The sequence below is a fragment of the Girardinichthys multiradiatus genome, chromosome 17, assembly GCF_021462225.1.
Source record: "Girardinichthys multiradiatus isolate DD_20200921_A chromosome 17, DD_fGirMul_XY1, whole genome shotgun sequence".
NCBI lineage: Eukaryota > Metazoa > Chordata > Actinopteri > Cyprinodontiformes > Goodeidae > Girardinichthys > Girardinichthys multiradiatus.
This window is the reverse complement of record NC_061809.1, coordinates 6449234-6472009: the sequence shown is the minus strand read 5'-3', so window position 1 is coordinate 6472009 and position 22776 is coordinate 6449234. Positions and strand designations below refer to the sequence as shown.

At 39.9% G+C, this 22776-nt stretch overlaps 1 protein-coding gene across 1 annotated transcript in view; it reads left to right on the top strand.

Moving 5' to 3' along the window:
• Window positions 1-22776, top strand: part of cog5 (component of oligomeric golgi complex 5) — a 151666-nt gene that overhangs the window by 15392 nt on the left and 113498 nt on the right. The window contains exon 6 of the mRNA XM_047389471.1: window positions 11359-11479. Within this exon, the coding sequence (XP_047245427.1) occupies window positions 11359-11479 (121 nt within the window). The remainder of the gene's footprint in view (window positions 1-11358; window positions 11480-22776) is intronic.

Sequence of the window (22776 nt, the reverse complement as noted above, 5' to 3'; positions counted from 1 at the left end):
ACATTCCTTTGCTGAAGTATACATTTTACATTTGTTGTGCAGCCCTTCTCAGTTTTCTCACACATTCTTTTGCTGAAGGTCAGTTTCTCACACATCTTCAGGGAGAGGAGTACCATGCCTCCCTAATACACTGCCGGCTTCTCACGATACAGACAGAAAACACCTGCAAGCTTTAACCTTGAATAATAAACACTCATTGTGTGACCACACTAGAAGCTACTGTTTAAGGATTTTTCTAACTCTCAAAAGCATAACTAAAAACTCCTAATAATAATCAATCTATAAGCAGCAAATCCCAAATATATCTTAGCTTTAGCTACTAATGATAAGGCATTTATATTTCCACACTATCCATTTTCTATGCATGCTTATCCTTGCAGGGTCATGAGGATTCTGGTACCTAGCAGTCATTAGGCGAGATGCATGGTACACCCTGGACAGGTCACCAGTCTATCACAGGGCAACACAGAGACGCACAGGAGCGACACCAATACACACACTCTTACTTAAGGGCAATTTAGAACAACTAGTTTACCCAACAATCATGCTTTTGGACTGTGGGAGGAAGCTGGAGTACCCGGAGAGAACCCACGCATGCAAGGGTAGAACATGCATTTTGTTACAGCTGAACTTTATTGTAAGGTTTCTGTGGAATATGTAAACTTAAGACCAGGGAAGCTTTAGGACCTGACAATGTCCAGGACCTGGCAACGGGCTCCCATCTTCACTCATATCAGGATCAGAATCAACTTTATAGGCCAAGTTTGTGTGCACAAACAAGGAATTTGAGTTCGGTTTTCATCACTCAAGTTGTATATCAATATTAATCCAAACAACAGTCACAATGTGTTAAAACACTTAAATAAGTACGGGCCAGGAGCAGGATTAACAATTGTGGTTTTTTTTAATGCAATATATTTTTTGAATTTCTATAGTACTGAACAAACAAGTTGTACGATTATCACAAAATTTACATTAAGCAACATAGCCCCCCTTAAAAAAAACTCAGCACTAAGCATAATTTACAAAATTAATGCTTTTCATAATGCCTCAGAAACTCGCTTCTGCATTTTGTTGCTTACCCAGTTGGAATGTACTGTTTAGTGGTGAAAGGACTGAATGATTTTGTCAGTGGAACATCCAGGTTTGTCCCCTTTGAATCTCCTGTGTAGCTCCTCAGTCATACTATCCAGAAAGATGTAGTATACAGTACTCCTGAAGTATGCCTCCACAGACTCAAACAGAGCACCAACTTGAGACGCTGTTCTGCTTTGTTGTAAACGCATTGGTATTTTCCGTTTCCTCTCCTGACCAGGCACCACAGCAGGCATTGCAATGTTGAGGCTCTTTGCTTTCTCTTCTACACATCCAATTATCTCCCCAAACTTCTCCTCAGACCTCCTGGTTTGTACTGTGTGAAGCACACCATGAATCACCTTGTAGGCAATGAAATGGTCCAACCCTTCGTCCTGCAGAGAATCTGATGCCAGAGCAGTGATTTTTAACAATGGTGTGGTGATTTCCAGGCAGAGAATGAATATAAAGTTGACCGCATTTTTGTACATCTGAGCATCACCTCGAGCCAGGTTAGGTGGATCGCTGTCAATGATGTCATCCAGAACCTTCAAAACAGCATTGAGGTTTCTCTGGAGGGCCTTCAGAGCTGCCTCCCTGCAAGCCCTGGAATTTCATAACACGCTGTCCAGGGCACAGAGACTGCTGCCATTTCATCAAGGCAGCAGGGCGCTTTGGGGAGACAGAAAAAGCAAACAATTTCTCCACAAGGTTGAAGAATGTGACAAAATGCCTGTTGGACTTTGACGCTTCTACCAAGACCAAATTCAGGCAGTGTGCTTTGCAGTGCACATAGAGAGCCTTTTCACAGTGTGAGCGTCTTCTGGCTTGAAGACCTTTTATACATTGCACTCATGTTGGCTACTCCATCATAGCCTTGACCATACATATTTTTCAGCTCTAGGCCATTCTTCTGCAAAAGCGATAGCTCAGTACTCTCCAGATCCTGACCTGTAGTTGTATTGACATTGCACACTTCAATAAATCTCTCCTTAATTTCCATATTATGGAAATATTGCACTACAAATGACACTTGTTCTTGGTGCGAAACATCAGAGGTTTCATCAAGTAGGATGGAGTACATTCCAGCCTCTTTTATTTCAACTTTTATCTTATTCCTGATGTAAGTAGACATCGGTACAATTATGTCATTTTGGGTTCTATTAGAAAGACACCTGAGGCATTGTCTTGAAGGATTTTGCATTGGCAACTGTATGCATATTCAGCACACTGTCATATCTGGAAAAAACTTCCACCAGTTCAAGGAAGTTCGCACGGTTGTCACTAGATGTGCTCTCATCAGTTCCTTGGGAAGCTTGTCCCTGCATTGCAAGATATAATGTAATATCAATCAACCTGATCAGGATTTCTCTATTTGTCTGTCTCTCTCGCTCTCTAACTACCACCCCCTTTACATCAGAAACATCAAATGTGGACTTTATTGCCTTTTTCTGGTAACTGGTCCATCTTGCCATGCTTTTCATGTGCATTTCTGTGACTGAATGTTGCTTGATTTTTTTCCAAGAGCACTTTTTCACTTTTTTATACCACAAGTTGTCCATGCCATTTTTCTCTTATACTTTTCTTCAGAGAGGAAAAGACGACAACTAAAACATTGAATTGAATCAATAGTATGGGAGTCCTACGGCCACACATTCCCAGAGTACCATTGTTTTTGGAAAGATCTCCCATTCGCATTTTTGGGAAATGCCATGTCTGGTTGACAAGAACCTACGCTGCAGCACATGGAAATGTAGTTGTCATTGCACTAGATATGGAATGCTTCAACATGGGAAGGATCTGTTAGATATTACATAATACGCAGCTTTGCAATTATGTCATCTTTTTCACAAAAAATGGGTTCTTGTTCCTGGCTTTCTTGTTCTTCCATCTCACACTGACTTTCATTTTCGAAGAGCTCTGATTCTGTGGCCGTCAACGCTATGGATTCTGACGTTTTGGTTGCTGACTCTGTTATCATTTCTAATAAATCATCTGCCTCATTGTCCATGCTAATTGGCGTTTTGCAGGACAGCATACGTCCAAGCTTCCCTTGGACGTCTGCTGTGCCTGCCTGGAAGACCAACAATTACAACAATAAGTCTCTTTAATTCAGTAGCCGTTATGGCCAAAGTTTAACACCTACCACAAAGCTACTTTTGAATTTGTATTATTATTATTATTATTATTATTATTGTTACTGTACAAAACATCAAACCAAAACAGATTATAGCTTGAAGATCTTTCTATCCAAACAGTTTGTTCCTTAACATGGCCCTGGTACTGACTCCTCCTCTGTAGAAACTGTTGGTTTGATCCAGGAGAGTAAAGTGATGCTGCCCTGAGCTGTCTTTTGAATTTATTTTTCTTTTGCTTTTCTAAGCCTTTCTTTTCTCAGCATGATGCTGCAAATGGTACATGAGCAGCATCAATGTTCTGCTGTGTATGATAATAAAGGGGTTAAAACAGCCTAGTCAGGTACTATGGAGCCCATTGAGTCAGCAATACTCAGGTGAGGTGCAAAAAGAAAAAGGAAACGTTAAATGTGAGCGTGTTGTGTGTTAATTGTAGATGTTTATGTCTGCAGCCCGGTGTTCAATCAGCAGACATCTTTTATAGTTATAATATGTGACCAGGCCCTTTAAAGGTGCAAGATGAAACGATCTTCAAAACAAAATCGGCAACAGACAATTTGGTGCCCTGGGACAGATTTTCCATTGAGCTTCTGGCACAATTTTCTAAATCTCACTGCCAATTTTTATACACTTACACAATAAAAAATACAGACAAAAAAAAACAAAAAACCATGAAAACAATTTGAGGAATTTGGAACAGAATATCAGAAGCCTACACCATTACTAGTTTTGAGTGCAAGCAGAATGAAATCCTGCTCTCAAATGAAAATATGTGATCTTGATTTTTGTCAGTAAATTTCCCACATAGGCCTCGACCGGACAGGGCTCAAATTTACAGCAGATGAGAGGAGAGTAGGCGCTGCTGCTGCACAACCACGTGTCTGTCTACCTGTCCACTGCGGTCAAGTGAGCCGACAGAAATCTGCCAGCTGACGTGATAGGACGCCGATCCAGGCAACGGTTGAGAAATTAAGAGGAAAATAAGAGATTTCAGCAATTTATTTCTCCAGAATCATGAGAGGTGACAACACACTCTCTTCAGATTATGTTAAAGGGCCATCTATACTATAACCAGAATTAATATTTCAAAATGTTACTGTAGAGTTTTGGAGAAATACACCACTCAAAGTACCTCACAATGAGATTATATTAAGGGGTCACCTATACTATAACCAGAGTAATTTAGAATGCATATACTGGATAATAATCAATTTTACAAAATGAATAAGTACATATGATGTCCAAGGTTAAAGGCCAGTAACATTATTCTTTATACATGTTTTATATTCAACATAGCTTTTATTAAATTTGCAAACTTTTTATTTAAGATAAATGGAAATTTATTAATAAAAACAGAACAACAGTTATCAAACCAAAAAATGATCTAAATCTAACTGACCAACAATGTCCAAACCTGAAAACAATTAACACTTTTGTTAGTGACATAACGGGCAGTCCCACGCTGTTTTCGCCCTTTCTGGCACCTCTGCAGGATCCATGTTCATGCATTGTAAATGGTACCACTGAATACATGAGTCACATTGAATCTGTAAATACCCCACACAAATGTTAAGTTCATGTTAGTATTCATTGTAAGTTTCTTTTTGGTAATTTTATAGGTGTGCCCACTTTCTAAGACAAATCTTTGCTTGAGGTAGGCACCAGCCTCCCAGCAACCCTGCACACAATTATAGGCAATTTAAAAACTTTATTGATGGATACATGCATCACATAAATAAATGAATACCACACAGGAAAAAAACTGAAAATTACCCAATTACCTGATGATTCAAGAATTTGCAGTGCAAATGAAACCCGGTCCTTTACAATATCCGGTTTGGTGGGTGAAAACGTCATTCTCGGCTTGTCTGGAAATGCCTCCATGACTTCCATTGCCATCTGTAAGAAAAGTTTCATCTAACAAGTACAGTATCCAGCCAATTCCTTGGTCTAAGATACGAATTCTTCATAATCTTGATCATCTGTCATGAACAACAAAGCATTGAAAATTTTAAATATGTCCCAAAAATGTATGTACACCTTAATGTGTTAAGAGTACCTTTATGGCAATCACTCCACAGCTACTTCCATCCTGCTGTACTGGGTGGCTGACAACACCTGTCAGTTTCACATCTACCTAGTCAGTCTTTGTATTATAATTAATAATTGTAATTGTATTATAAAAATAATGTACTATGAACTCACCCATCAGTCCTCAATGATGGTAGACCTGTTGCCCTGAAATCCCACATCATGAAGGTACCAGATAGACTCCTGTTGTCCCCCCATAAGTAAGCAACCAATAAACTATCAGGACCTCCTTCAGTTTGCTTATCGATGTGGAGTTGGAGTTGAAGATGCCATAATACACCTCCTTCAATAAACCCACTGTCATCTGGACAAAGCCAGCAGCACTGTGAAGATCATGTTCTTTGATTTCTGCAGAACATTTAACACATTCCAACCTGATTTGCTTAGTCAGAAAGTGAAGTGGAGGCCTTGACAATCTCCTGGATCAAAGACAACCTGACAAACAGACCACAGCTTGAGAGCTTGAAGGGTTGTGTGTCTAACCAGATACTCAGCAGCACAGGAGCAACACAGTGGACTGTACTCTCACTTTTCCTTTTCACTCTGTACACCTCAGACTTCCAGTACAGGACAGACTCCTGTCATCTGCAGAAATAGTTGGATGATTCTGCAGTTGTGGGGTGGATCAGAGATGGATCTCTTTGTAGCATGGTGTGGAAACAATCATCTTATCTTGAACAAAAATGAAACAAAGGAGATGATTGTAGATTTCAAGAGAAACAGGAATAGGTCAAACAGCATTGCCATCATGGGAGAAGAGGTGGAGGTGGTTGAGGAGTATAAATACCTCATTGTTCATCTGGACAACAGACGAGTGGAGATGCAACTGTGAAGCAGTCTACAAGAAGGGACAGAGCAGACTGTACTAATTGAGGAAGCCTAGGTCCTTCAGTGTTTGCAGCAAGATGCTGTACGGGTCCTTCTCAAAATATTAGCATATTGTGATAAAGTTCATTATTTTCCATAATGTAATGATGAAAATTTAACATTCATATATTTTAGATTCATTGCACACTAACTGAAATATTTAAGGTCTTTTATTGTCTTAATACGGATGATTTTGGCATACAGCTCATGAAAACCCAAAATTCCTATCTCACAAAATTAGCATATTTCATCCGACCAAAAAAATAAAAGTGTCTTTAATACAAAAAACGTCAACCTTCAAATAATCATGTACAGTTATGCACTCAATACTTGGTCGGGAATCCTTTTGCAGAAATGACTGCTTCAATGCGGCGTGGCATGGAGGCAATCAGCCTGTGGCACTGCTGAGGTCTTATGGAGGCCCAGGATGCTTTGATAGCGGCCTTTAGCTCATCCAGAGTGTTGGGTCTTGATTCTCTCAACGTTTTCTTGACAATATCCCACAGATTCTCTATGGGGTTCAGGTCAGGAGAGTTGGCAGGCCAATTGAGCACAGTGATACCATGATCAGTAAACCATTTACCAGTGGTTTTGGCACTGTGAGCAGGTGCCAGGTCGTGCTGAAAAATGAAATCTTCATCTCCATAAAGCTTTTCAGCAGATGGAAGCATGAAGTGCTCCAAAATCTCCTGATAGCTAGCTGCATTGACCCTGCCCTTGATAAAACACAGTGGACCAACACCAGCAGCTGACACAGCACCCCAGACCATCACTGACTGTGGGTACTTGACACTGGACTTCTGGAATTTTGGCATTTCCTTCTCCCCAGTCTTCCTCCAGACTCTGGCACCTTGATTTCCGAATGACATGCAGAATTTTCTTTCATCCGAAAAAAGTACTTTGGACCACTGAGCAACAGTCCAGTGCTGCTTCTCTGTAGCCCAGGTCAGACGCTTCTGCCGCTGTTTCTGGTTCAAAAGTGGCTTGACCCGGGGAATGCGGCACCTGTAGCCCATTTCCTGTACACGCCTGTGCACGGTGGCTCTGGATGTTTCTACTCCAGACTCAGTCCACTGCTTCCGCATGTCCCCCAAGGTCTGGAATCGGCCCTTCTCCACAATCTTCCTCAGGGTCCGGTCACCTCTTCTCGTTGTGCAGCGTTTTCTGCCACACTTTTTCCTTCCCACAGACTTCCCACTGAGGTGCCTTGATACAGCACTCTGGGAACAGCCTATTCGTTCAGAAATTTCTTTCTGTGTCTTACCCTCTTGCTTGAGGGTGTCAATAGTGGCCTTCTGAACAGCAGTCAGGTCGGCAGTCTTACCCATGATTGGGGTTTTGAGTGATGAACCAGGCTGGGAGTTTTAAAGGCCTCAGGAATCATTTGCAGGTGTTTAGAGTTAACTCGTTGATTCAGATGATTAGGTTCATAGCTCGTTTAGAGACCCTTTTAATGATATGCTAATTTTGTGAGATAGGAATTGTGGGTTTTCATGAGCTGTATGCCAAAATCATCCGTATTAAGACAATAAAAGACCTGAAATATTTCAGTTAGTGTGCAATGAATCTAAAATATATGAATGTTAAATTTTCATTATGACATTATGAAAAATTATGAACTTTATCACAATATGTTAATATTTTGAGAAGGACCTGTATATCTTCTATAAGTCTGTTGTGGAAAGTGTGATCTCTTCCGCCATCATCTGCTGGGGTAGCAGCATCAGAGCCAGGGACTTGAAAAAGCTCAACAAGCTAATAAAGAAAGCTGGCTCTGTTCTGGGGATTCCTCTGGAACCTCTGGAGATCACTGTGCAAAGAAGGATTCTTCATCAAATGAAGAACATTATGGAGAACCCTGAGCATCCTCTTGTGTGTCTCCAGTCAGAGGCTTCTTCAGATCTGCTGCATCTGAAACGGATCTTTGAAGAAACCATCTTAATATGAGCTACAACAACAATTAACTTCCCATTGGGATTAATAAAGTATTTTTTAATTTGAATTGATTAATTTTACATTTTATATAGCCCCCCCCCCAAAAAAACAAATGACATAAAGCTAAAGCTGTCATGCTTTTGATTTTGCAGTTATCTTAATTTAAATTAAATTTGCATAAAGTGTAGCTCGTGCCATGGCAATAAACATTGGACATGGTTGGGGCAAGTGTTATAAGTGTGCTTGGTCTGGATTTAATGCACCTGTTCTGTTTTCCTGATGAAATTGGGACAACCAACTTGTAGCATTGGATGGGAAGGGTCTTTTGCGAAGTGCCTGGCCTTCCTCTGAAATTGTGTATAATAAACAGAGTCCGTGTCGGGCAGACGGCATCCCATAATCCTGTGTGCTGTCCTCACCACCTGTGATACTTCCTTCCTCTGCTGTGAAGTTCCCACACCACACTCATGCTGAGACACAGGGTGCTTTCCACCGTGGCCCTGTAGACATTTGTAAGCAGCTGAGTAGAGAGAACAGTCCGTTTTCATTTCCTGAGGAAGAAGAGCTGTTGTTGTACCTTCTTCAACAGGTGGGAGGTGTTTCCAGTCCAGGAGAAGTCAGAGGAGATGTGGATGCTCTTGAAGTTTATGCCGTCCACAAGCTCCACCCTCTCCCACATTATACTTGGAGAAGAGTGTTTTCAGCCCTCCTGGACCTTCAGTAATCCACTGACCATCACTGTGTCAGATGTTGGCCCTCATCGACCTCACCAAACAGAAGCATTTGGGGTACTTTGTTGGGGTAGTTGTGTATTTCTCCAAAACTCTACAGTAAAATTATGAAATATTTATTCTGGTTATTGTTGGGATTATGATTATTGATTAATTAGTATTTATCAAGAATTATAATTTCAAATCATGATTTGAGAAAATTAATTTCTTAACCAATTAATTTCTTAATTGATAACTATTACTAGATGTCACTGTTTAATCTGTTTTAAATTAGTCCAACTAAATTACTACCACCTACTTGTGTGGTTGTTTATTGTTAAGACCTTATCAACTTATGAGTTTGATTCTTTCAATTGGCTTTAGTTGGTTTAATAAATCCTTCAGTCTGTCATCCCAGTTGATCTCAGCGAAGTAGTTAAGTCAGGACAATCAGGACAAAACTCTTACTACAGACATTGAGTAACAAAATCTGTATTTTGAGCAACAATATGGTTTGTTTGCTATAAATAACTATTCATAAGTGCCAAAGGCAATTATTAACCGAGTAATTTTGATCAAAATTACCAAGTCAAGGCACCACCTGATTATCAGGAATTAACAAGTCAGTTATTGGTTCATAAATACCTGGCTGGTGAGGTGTGGTATCATAGAACAATAGACGGAGTGGATTCATGCACAAAATGTAGGAATTTTACTAAAAATACTTAAACTTTAAGTTGAAATATTTCAATTAACAAACTCTACCTAGGCTAGTGACATTCAACTAAGACTACCAAAATGAAGGAATAGGAAAAACTAATTAACTATATACAAATAAAGGATAAAGGAAACCAATAAAAATTATGCAATGGTATCACAGTTCAGTTTGGATATTTTATGTTTAAGAGCCAAGGTTTATTTTGAGGAATTTGGAAATGAGGCTAAATATGCTTTAAAACTGATCAAGAACAATTGGTATTTGTCCAAACAATATAAAATATTATTTAAATGAAATAATATTCAAAAGTATGAATTACCAAATTAGTAATCAATAAACATTTGGACAATCTTAATGTTGTTAACTAGCCTTCTCATGGAGTAATGGACTCATAAAATAGTGGAGAGAAACGCCTGTGGAGTCCCACAAGATGGCAACGACCCTGGTATGAATATTTGCATTAGCAGCATCAGCTAGCATTAACAATTAGCGAATTTAGCTTAGCCTAGAAGATAACGGAGATGATCCAGAATGTTTAGTAGTTAGAGAAGGAATGGAGGAAACCACTCTTTCAAGTAAAGTTGTTTGTATGTTTTAAAACACAACCCAAACAAATAAACAGGTTTAGAGGCTTGTTAGCACTCAAATAGTTTAACACCACAAACAAGCAAAACACAATGAAATCAGTCAGTCATTTTCTACCGGTTATTCCATAGTGGGTCACGGGGGAGCTGGTGCCTATCTCCAGCAGTCTATGGGCGAGAGGCGGGGTACACCCTGGACAGGTCGCCAGTCCATCGCAGGGCAACACACAAACAACCATGCACACACTCATTCATACACCTAAGGGCAATTTAGCGTGACCAATTAACCTAACAGGCATGTCTTTGGACTGTGGGAGGAAGCCAGAATACCTGATGAGAACCCACACATGCATGGGGAGAACATGCAAACTCCATGCAGAAAGACCCCCGGTCGGGAATCGAAACCAAGACCTTCTTGCTTCAAGGCAACAGTGCTACCAACTGCGCCACCGTGCCGCCCCACAATTAAATCAACATAATTTAAATTGTTTTATACTACACCAATTTTCTTTGCACAGACACAACCACTTCGTCCTCTCTTCTGTCGGGAACCTCTGGGTCAGATTCCTCTTCTACACAAGCACAGAAAGAAAGGTTAAGACAGCTTGTCTCAATTACCCCTGTGATATGCCTGATGCATATACAGCAGAGAATAACTTAAGTTTTGGCCGTTTTACGACCGACTGGTACACACAGACATCAGATTATCCTCAACTTTAGATCCAAGTTTGAAGAATTAAATCAGCATGCCAGCAAGTCGGACATTCATGCACATTTGTCCCCTGACTGTGTCTCTAGGAGAGCTGGGCGGGGAGAGAGTGAAACATACAAACAGCGCTTCAATGGAAGGGTTTGGATCAAAGCCTATTTATGAGTCAGAGTGGTCCAGTCAATGTCCAGATCCAGAATCTTGCCTTAGATTCCTGTTTAGAATCTGAGGCGAGATTTAAATTGACCTTCAAAGGTGCTTTCCATCCAACTGACTGAGTTTGAGCTATTTTGTGAAGAAGAATTTCTAACAGTCAATGTGTAAAGCTGGTAGAGACCTATAGCTGGAACTGCAGAGAAAGGTGGTTCTACAGAGGGGTATTGGGTACAAATATGCATCACACTGTTCAGATGATATTGTCAAAAAATTTTGAAAACCATGCATAATTTTTATAATTTATAAGTATTTCCATTTATATTCATACATTTTCTAAATGTGTGTGTGACTCCAACTCACAGTGTGTTTTCTGCTTCAGGTGGCCTGTGACCTGCTGCGGAGGATCATACGCATCTTGTACCTGAGCAAGAGGCTACAGGGGCAGCTGCAGGGAGGCAGCAGGGAGGTCACTAAGGCTGCTCAGAGCATCAGCGAACTAGGTATGACTTTTCATTTATTCGTTTCTACACTCCAATGCTGTCAGGTGCTCTTCGAAGCTGCAGAAATTCCTTTGTCCTTAATAGCACATTTTAAAATAGAATTAAGTAACGTAACTGATGTTTTCAGATGTGAGCAACAATTTATGTATTTGTTGGAAAAGGAGGCAGAGCATCAGATGCCTGACTGTAGAAACATATCAACAGCAGTATTTGTGTGTGTCACAAGGAAGGCGGACTGCTCCAGTAAACACAGGCGCTTGAGACCTGTGCATCAGTGTTCTTTTCTGGAAAGGCTAAACATAATATCCTGTACACCAAACAGAAACGGGCAAAAGCATCACCACAATTGACTCCTTTTCGAAAACTAGCTTCAGCTCCCCTCACGCATACACTAGACATAACTTGGAGTCTGTATGTTAAAGCCAATGCAGTTGGAACCATGTAGCATACAACATGTTCAAACCAAAGTGGAGAGGCACTAGAGCGGTGTGTGGGGACACAGGTTTAGTTTGTTCATCTGGGTCAGCTGGTATTTTAAGGCACTGGCTTCCCTTGTGTAACATGTTTTTCAGTGAGATTTCATCTTTATCATATTGCTGTTAACAGATATGCTTTAAAGGATGGAGCAGTTTTTTTAGTTATGGTTACACATTTTACTAATCCAATCCATTTTAATATTCCAAACTGTCTCGCACCTGCCATTTAATGAGTTTTTTAAACACACTTTGTTCACATACAAGAGACACTGTCATTCAAAAACTTCACATCATCATTACCAAGCCCGGTTTTCAATAACGGATTGAGATAAGAACCAAAATGCCAGTGTCCACCTATTTATTTTTTGTAGACATAATAATTAATGTGCCCTGCTCCTTTGTCTGACATGTGTTTTCTTCAGGTAGCCATCTTTGTTTTATTTGGATGGCATCAAAACATTTCAGTGTAATTTCTTGAACCAGTTTCAAATGCCATCACGGAATCCAATTTTCATGCAATCCTGCTTAGTGCTTCTCTTTTTGCTTTAAGTCAATTTTTAAATTGTGTTTCCTTCAGGAAATTTAATTCAGTTTAGTCACAAATATATTTCTTGATTTCCATTTCTGTTGGATTTTCCTCCAAATATGAGCTACTCTCTGTTAAACAAGAATTTTAAAGAACATTTAAAATTCATTAGAAGTTGTTATTCCACTCAATTGGGTAAGTTTATTTCTATAGCATACTAAAGAAAAAAGGTTGATCTTATTGCTTTACAATATACAGGGGTTGGACAATGAAAGTGAAACACCTGTCATTTTAGTGTGGGAGGTTTCATGGCTAAATTGGACCAGCCTGGTAGCCAGTCTTCATTGATTGCACATTGCACCAGTAAGAGCAGAGTGTGAAGGTTCAATTAGCAGGGTAAGAGCACAGTTTTGCTCAAAATATTGAAATGCACACAACATTATGGGTGACATTCCTAGAGTTCAAAAGAGGACAACTTGTTGGTGCACGTCTTGCTGGCGCAACTGTGACCAAGACAGGAAGTCTTTGTGATGTATCAAGAGCTACGGTATCCAGGGTAATGTCAGCATACCACCAAGAAGGACGAACCACATCCAACAGGATTAACTGTGGACGCAAGAGGAAGCTGTCTAAAAGGGATGTTCGGGTGCTAACCCGGATTGTATCCAAAAAACATAAAACCACGGCTGCCCAAATCATGGCAGAATTAAATGTGCACCTCAACTCTCCTGTTTCCACCAGAACTGTCCGTCGGGAGCTCCACAGGATCAATATACACGGCCGGGTTGCTATAGCCACACCTTTGGTCACTCATGCCAATGCCAAACGTCGGTTTCAATGGTGCAAGGAGGGCAAATCTTGGGCTGTGGACAATGTGAAACATGTATTGTTCTCTGATGAGTCCACCTTTACTGTTTTCCCCACATCCGGGAGAGTTACGGTGTGGAGAAGCCCCAAAGAAGCGTACCACCCAGACTGTTGCATGCCCAGAGTGAAGCATGGGGGTGGATCAGTGATGGTTTGGGCTGCCATATCATGGCATTCCCTTGACCCAATACTTGTGCTAGATGGGCGCGTCTCTGCCAAGGACTACCGAACCATTCTTGAGGACCATGTGCATCCAATGGTTCAAACATTGTATCCTGAAGGCAGTGCCGTGTATCAGGATGACAATGCACCAATACACACAGCAAGACTGGTGAAAGATTGGTTTGATGAACATGAAAGTGAAGTTGAACATCTCCCATGGCCTGCACAGTCACCAGATCTAAATATTATTGAGCCACTTTGGGGTGTTTTGGAGGAGCGAGTCAGGAAACGTTTTCCTCCACCAGTATCACGTAGCGACCTGGCCACTATCCTGCAAGAAGAATGGCTTAAAATCCCTCTGACCACTGTGCAGGACTTGTATATGTCATTCCCAAGACGAAATGACGCTGTATTGGCCGCAAAAGGAGGCCCTACACCATACTAATAAATTATTGTGGTCTAAAACCAGGTGTTTCAGTTTCATTGTCCAACCCCTGTACCTAGCTAATATCATTGCAGGCATTCTTTAACTGCTGATTCAGTTGTATATTTAGGTTATTGAATGTGTTTACTTTGGAATTAGAAGCCTTTCCACAGTTTTTGTATGTTTGATCAGAACATAGGTTCAGTTAATGAATGGATTAGTTCATTTTTGATATGTTTTCAATGGCCAGAATGTTCAGCTGTGAATTAAGGTAGTTGTGCATCACATCTGTGCTTTTTATTTTTTCCGTACAAAGTAAAATTCTGTAATTCCACAACTCACTGGAGTCAGCCCTAAAAATAGTTTGCAGCCAGCTCTCTGGTCACCTGTTGCAGGACCTTGTGATAATAGAGGTCTGGTTTGTTTCTTCCTATAAAATCCTATCTAGAGTAGGTGTCATGCTTTATCTTATGCTCTTTTTGCCAGGCACCCTTTTGATTCCTATGTGCTGGCTGGCTGCCCAGCATGTTGCTCTTTGGAGCAGGTTATGGTAGTGTGCAGCTGGACCTAGTTTTGCAGAATGAGCTCTTTCACAACTTAAGCAGCTCCACTATCTCGACATGTGGGCCAGTATAGCATGCTCTGATGCATTCTTCTGCTTGTGCTTATGGTTGTGTTTCATCTAAGATTGTTACAGACATTCATGCAGTTTGATCTTTATATGTTGATGTATGTATTTGAATATTTTATAAACTCTCATAAAATGTTTTGCTGGACAGGAAAATGTCATCGTTCAGTCAGCCTTTTATGACCACCCTAAAATTGATGCAACAAAAATGTAATATTTTGCTTCTGCACATACCCAGATCAGTTTGTGTAATCATACTTAAGACTGCAATGCACTGCACTCTTAAAAATGTGTTAGAACATTCCTTAAAGGACCTAAGCAACATCTAAAAGGCTCTACGTTATTAGCACTGGATAACTAAAAGTGGCATTCAGTTGTCAGCAGAGAAAAGGGTTATTGATGCCTTCTAAGTCTGTGCTGTCGGGTATCTATGTTCTACACCACTCTTGGGTATCAAGCAAAACAGAGCAGGTTTACAAGGACCAGTGTCCCCATTGGCCTTTAAGCAGATGTCATACTGGATACAGAAATGCAATTGCATTGGACATAATTTGGTGCAGTTGAAGACCATGGATGGTCAGTAAAAATACTGTCCACTGTCTAAAGCGACAGTGGACAGCTTGCACTGATGTGGCTTTGCAGCAATCCTTCATACTTAGCCAGGAGTTTGAGATAACAGAGCAAAGATACAATATAACACAGAAGCACTAATCCATGAGTACTTTCTTTGTTGAAGTAAAACGTTAAAGGCAATAGTAGCTCCTTTTATTGATTTCATCAAGAAGAGAAACACAGCCTAGCAGATAAACGTTGAGCCAGTTTTCAAGACTTTATGATCAAAGAGAGCACAAACAGTCATAGTAAAAGCTCAGCTAATAGTTATGTCTTGGAGAGAGACAGGGTTGAACACTGTACACAGCAAAATCGGGAGTGTTGATTCAACTCAGAATGTTAAATTTAACACTTTTTCCGAGTTTATATAATTCTCACGAATTCTGATTTAAAATTACACTTTGAAAAGTGTTAATATTTTAACTCTATAATAGTGTTAAATATTTGACACCCTTGGTGTTGTTTTATGACACCACATAAGTGCACGTTTAACTCAAAATTGTGTTATTCTTTTTCACTGTAAGTGTTAAAAAAAACTAACATACATTGTGTTATTCTTATGACACACTGAAGTGTATTTTGACACAAAAATTGTGTAATTTCCTTTCACTAATGTGTTAACATTCATTGTTTTACAATACATTAAGAGTGCATTCTGTGTCTGCTACCCTAACAAAAGTCACCAAATCTGAAAATTCCTGTAGTCACCTGCAAGGTTACAGAACATACACAACACACTCTTTACAGTCACATCATACGTTCAAGTGTGTTGACCAGCAACAGTAGGCAAGTTAATAATGAGAAGACTAAGTAACTTCCCAGCACCATAGGAATTAGAACAATAAGATCAGGCAAAATAATGGCACAATATATTGGCTCTCATCTCCACCATAAGGACTTTGTAAGTTGAAGGGCTTATGAATCACAAGACTATCTGCTTTAACAACATCTTTGTCATCACTTTCAAATACTTTGTAAGCATGAAAATGGTCACTGAAATGGTCAACCACAAGCTTGTTTACAAGGAAGCAGTCAACAACAATTATTTTTTTCTATTCTGCAAAACACAGGCATTTCATGTTCAATCTCACTGCAAGCTATTAGTCCTGCTCTGTACTCTGTCACACTGATTGTAACCCAGTTAGTTGCATGGATGTCTTGTGATACAGACTTAACATGCAAAACCTGAGCCAACAGATCGCCATAGTCCTCATTGTCCACATAAATAGATTTCACTGGTCCATACATTTTGAACGTGATGTCTCCCTCTTCAGTATGCCTTCAATTTTGAATAAATCCCGAACAGTGTCACCAGCAAAGCACCGCCACACCATCACACCTCCTCCTCCATGCTTCACGGTGGGAACCAGGCATGTAGAGTCCATCCATTCACCTCTTCTGCGCCGCACAAAGACACGGTGGTTGGAACCAAAGATCTCAAATTTGGATTCATCAGACCAAAGCACAGATTTCCACTGGCCTAATGTCCATTCCTTGTGTTCTTTATCCCAAACAAGTCTCTTCTGCTTGTTGCCTGTCCTCAGCAGTGGTTTCCTAGCAGCTATTTTACCATGAAGGCCTGATTCACACAGTCTCCTCTTAACAGTTGTTCTAGAGATGTGTCTGCTGCTAGAACTCTGTATGGCATTGACCTGTTCTCTAATCTGAGCTGCTGTTAACCTGCGATATCTGGGGCTGGTGACTCGGATTAACTTATTGTCCGCAGCAGAGGTCTTCCTTTCCTGGGGCGGTCCTCATGTGAGCCAGTTTCTTTGTAGCGCTTGATAGTTTTTGTGACTGCACTTGGGGACACTTTCAAAGTTTTCCCAATTGTTCGGACTGACTGACCTTCATTTCTCAAAGTAATGATGGCCACTCGTTTTTCTTTACTTAGCTGCTTTTTTCTTGCCATAATATAAATTCTAACAGTCTATTCAGTAGGACTATCAGCTGTGTACTGTATCCACCTCCTGCACAACACAACTTATGGTCCCAACCCCATTTATAAGGCTTGAAATCCCACTTATTAAATCTGACAGGGCACACCTGTGAAGTGACAACCATTTCAGGTGACTACCTCTTGAAGCTCATCAACAGAATGCCAAGAGTGTGCGGAGCAGTAATCAAAGCAAAAGGTGGCTACTTGGAAGAACCTAGAATATAAGACATATTTTCAGTGGTTTCACACTTTTTTGTTCAGTATATAATTCCACATGTGTTAATTCATAATTTTGATGCCGTCAGTGTGAAGCTACAATATTCATAGTCATGAAAATAAAGAAAACTCTGAATGAGAAGGTGTGTCCAAACTTTTGGTCTGTACTGTACCTGTTTGTTTATTTCGCCTGGTGTCAAATCGAATTCTTAGAAATCTTTGGCTCCACAACACCCCATGTTTTTGTTGAAATAATTCAGCCTTTTACGTTCAGTACTGAAGTTAATAAATGGGTTTTCAAAAGTCTGCAGATCTGTTTCTAATGTAGCTCTTACAGGATTATCTTTAGGCACAGCAGACAGTACTTGCTGCTTAACCTGGGAGTGCAGTTCACTAGCAAGATCTTCCAAGTCACTAGCAACTGATGAAACAACACTATTTGCTGTCACTTCCTTGTAGTTTAGAAATAATTGAAGCACAAATATTTTCTCTCTTTTCTTTGTTTCTTTTGCCTGATCCATTGTCCTCAAAACACTCAGACTCTGTGTTCTGCATGACACTTGTTCCAGCAACCTCTGAGGTATCTTGGAGCATGTGGAAATTAGTTTCCAATGACCCTGGCCTTGCTGCATCCCCATCATTAGAAGAAGCCTTCTCATGAGAACTAATTAAATGTTTTTTGAAACCTGAATAGGTTGAAAACTGACGCCTACAACGATCTTGTGCACAAACTAACTTAAACCTGGGGCTAGGATAAAAACTGTGGTCAAATCTTAAATGAGAGATTAAGGCCTTACAAGGAACATGCAAAGCTTGACAAATGAAACACTTAAACATTTAAGTACTTTAGTTGAAGACTTTAGCACGAAACTCACAAACTCTGGAAGACTTATTTGTTGTTGCTACATCAATATTGTAGACTGTGGTTTGCATGAAGGTGAAGAGCTGGCCCAGGTACTCATCGTACGACAGGTTGAACATGTAGTGGGATTTAAACAGTTCATCAAATGCACCCAACGAGCTAGTGGCTTGGCAGGGGATGAGCTGTTTGTCCACAACAATTTAGAAAGTGTCAATCCTGTTCCTGGTTCGACCAACAGCAAGGATATATGGTTGTCTACCATATCTTCTCTGAAGGTGTTCATCCAAGCTACCGCATGACTGAAAACAGGAAGATAACAAAACTTCACATTGAAGTTTAACTGGCCACTTAGGTCTGTACACCAGAAAAGTTTGAGCCACTGTAGCCATCTTGGCTGGTCTTTTTACAGCATTTCTGGACATAGTCTTAAGGCGCCATGCTAAATATCCAGTGCCTTTCTCTGCATCATAGAAGTGCTCCTGTTAAGATATTTATAAAACATTACAAAAGTCTTAATTGGTTTTACAGAAAATGTGGTAATTCCCAGGGTGTACTTCTCCTTGTGTTTACGGGAAGGCATCCTCCTTTAGAAATAATATTCCACATGAGCTAATACTGCATCAAACCGCAATAGATGTTATCTAATGATACTGCTCATATAAACAGAAAAAATACCATATTCTTAAAATACAGAAACATACAATTGAAAAACGGCCCAATTAGTATGTTAATTCAATGCAATGTATTTTGAAAATTCATAATCTTAATATGTTTACAATCTAACAATTCACTTAACGCTCACCCATGGCTTTCAGTCATATGGCTAGCCAATATATTGACATGCTTTCTCCGGGTGCGGTGAGTGAGTGACTTTTCTGCCTTGTACTCTTCAATGACATCCTCACCCCCAGGTTTGTAAAGCAAGACATTTTTTACCATCTATTTAAGTAAGAGAAAATAAAGTTTTCAGTGTACAAATCAGTCTTTCCAGATAAAATTATTTGCAATATACCATAAGATTAAAAGTTGAAAATCACTGGTTCAGAAGGGTTTCTCACACACAAAATGGATCAGCAATTTTGGCCAAAACAAAAAAAAATCTAACCAGTTGTTTAACTGGTTATGCAAGTGCGATATGATTTGTGATGAAACAGTGTTGTTTCTTTTCTGCCTTACATTATTGAGTAAAATCTATTGGCCAAACTCAATCATTCGAAATGTCACAACTCTGATGAGAAACTCATTTAGCATGACACTTTATGATGGTTGGCAATGTCATTTACATATGGTTCCCTTGAGTACCTCTTTTGCAGTTTCTGACTCCTCTGAGGTAGGCGTGGGTATGACTTCAGAGCTGGATATACAGGTCCTTCTCAAAATATTAGCATATTGTGATAAAGTTCATTATTTTCCATAATGTAATGATGAAAATTTAACATTCATATATTTTAGATTCATTGCACACTAACTGAAATATTTCAGGTCTTTTATTGTCTTAATACGGATGATTTTGGCATACAGCTCATGAAAACCCAAAATTCCTATCTCACAAAATTAGCATATCATTAAAAGGGTCTCTAAACGAGCTATGAACCTAATCATCTGAATCAACGAGTTAACTCTAAACACCTGCAAAAGATTCCTGAGGCCTTTAAAACTCCCAGCCTGGTTCATCACTCAAAAGCCCAATCATGGGTAAGACTGCCGACCTGACTGCTGTCCAGAAGGCCACTATTGACACCCTCAAGCAAGAGGGTAAGACACAGAAAGACATTTCTGAACGAATAGGCTGTTCCCAGAGTGCTGTATCAAGGCACCTCAGTGGGAAGTCTGTGGGAAGGAAGAAGTGTGGCAGAAAACGCTGCACAACGAGAAGAGGTGACCGGACCCTGAGGAAGATTGTGGAGAAGGGCTGATTCCAGACCTTGGGGGACCTGCGGAAGCAGTGGACTGAGTCTGGAGTAGAAACATCCAGAGCCACCGTGCACAGGCGTGTGCAGGAAATGGGCTACAGGTGCCGCATTCCCCAGACCTGGGCTACAGAGAAGCAGCACTGGACTGTTGCTCAGTGGTCCAAAGTACTTTTTTCAGATGAAAGCAAATTCTGCATGTCATTCAGAAATCAAGGTGCCAGAGTCTGGAGGAAGACTGGGGAGAAGGAAATGCCAAAATGCCAGAAGTCCAGTGTCAAGTACCCACAGTCAGTGATGGTCTGGGGTGCCGTGTCAGCTGCTGGTGTTGGTCCACTGTGTTTTATCAAGGGCAGGGTCAATGCAGCTAGCTATCAGGAGATTTTGGAGCACTTCATGCTTCCATCTGGTGAAAAGCTTTATGGAGATGAAGATTTCATTTTTCAGCACGACCTGGCACCTGCTCACAGTGCCAAAACCACTGGTAAATGGTTTACTGACCATGGTATCACTGTGCTCAATTGGCCTGCCAACTCTCCTGACCTGAACCCCATAGAGAATCTGTGGGATATTGTGAAGAGAACGTAGAGAGACTCAAGACCCAACACTCTGGATGAGCTAAAGGCCGCTATCGAAGCATCCTGGGCCTCCATAAGACCTCAGCAGTGCCACAGGCTGATTGCCTCCATGCCACGCCGCATTGAAGCAGTCATTTCTGCAAAAGGATTCCCGACCAAGTATTGAGTGCATAACTGTACATGATTATTTGAAGGTTGACGTTTTTTGTATCAAAAACACTTTTCTTTTATTGGTCGGATGAAATATGCTAATTTTGTGAGATAGGAATTTTGGGTTTTCATGAGCTGTATGCCAAAATCATCCGTATTAAGACAATAAAAGACCTGAAATATTTCAGTTAGTGTACAATGAATCTAAAATATATGAATGTTAAATTTTCATCATTACATTATGGAAAATAATGAACTTTATCACAATATGCTAATATTTTGAGAAGGACCTGTACATCTGCCAATAGGAGTTCCATAATCTATTCGACTAGAGGGCTCGTTGTCACTTGAAGAAAGTGATGTGTTGGTATCTCTGGGGGAGGATGATGTTGAATGATCTAAAGGAGAGAAGCCTTAAAATAAATAAATAAACCAAACATAACTGACATGCCTGAAAACGTAGCATTTGGTGGTGGCCCAGACACTGGTTAAAAAAATAAAACCTGATCCCACATTTTCAAATTCTATTTACAATTAGATACAGATCTTTCTTTAAAATATAATTTTTGATAATCTACTTTGTTGTAGTAGTCAGTGCAAAGATATGATATCTCAACTGATAGTTGTGAAGCAGGAAAACCCTGAAAATTTTTACAACTGATTTTATAATGAGGCATACCTTCCTCTGAAATGCATTCTTGTGTTGTTGGACTTGGACCAGGACCAACCTGCATTTCAAGAATGATGTCTTGCACCAGTGTCTGAGCTAGGTAGTTAATAGATTTCATGTGATCAGAATCGGGTTACAAAAAATAACTACACACTTTTTATCAAATATAAAATTGAGTAAAGAGTACAGTTATATTATAAAGGGTTGTACCAAAGTCTATTAAACACAGCTATTGCCAAGAAATGAAATGGCATAATCAGACTTATGCCGGAAGTTTTTATTTTTTATTTTCCATACCTGATTGATTTGGCCAATTCTAAATTGTGATAATTATGTTCTAAGGAATATCAAAGTAGGATACTCCTCACTTTTCACTGACGGTGACAACCAATATCTTATTTATTTATTTATTTTTTTTAATCGATAACAGAAATGTACCTACCAGCATCAGGAATTCTGTCACGCACTGTCAGGCATATATCCGGACTGGCCTCTATCAGTTCAGAATATATGTCTTCTTCAACTACTGTGTTGGTTTCATCAAAAGCATCAAGCTCAGTGGCATCAGGAAGGTCAAACTTGTATTTCACTGGAAGACGATTATGAAAACGGAAAAAAAATAAAATACATGATGCTGATCTTAAGATGCTGTAAGCGATTTACATTTCTGAATATAAAGTTTGAATAGCTCTACTTTTTAAATTTAGGTCATTAACAACACCAGTAATGCAATACAAATACTATAAGGATTTTTTTGGCCAGTTGATACTCAAATTGAAAACCAAAACTTTATGTATTTAGCCATCCTAAATACTTAAATCCTTGTGTTAATTTTTTTAAGTGGGCAACTTTGAGGCTACTTACCCTGAGCAATGAAATCCAAAAAGGTGAAGCCTGACGGTAATCGGATGTACTTCTTAGTATTCTGGTACTTAACCTTGGGCAACATTACCACATCTTTAAACTGCACCTTGTAGAAAAGGTGGAGAAACGTGGCTGTTAAACTTCATCAGACGCAAGGAATTCATTTCTGAGGCCGAGATGGGCCCATTGTGCTCCACTGAAGCAAATAACTTTCTTTTAGGAATTGTAATGCGTTCTGAACTCCAAAACGGAGCAGGCGGCAAGATGTCGGCTGTATTTCTGTATCCTGCTTGTGGTGTAAATTTAACGAATGACCCGATTCAGCTCTTTATGAATGAGGGAAAGTGATCTATTTCAGAGTCAATCATTTAACATCAGTGCAACAACACCCATTTTCAAGCAGTTTTAAATTT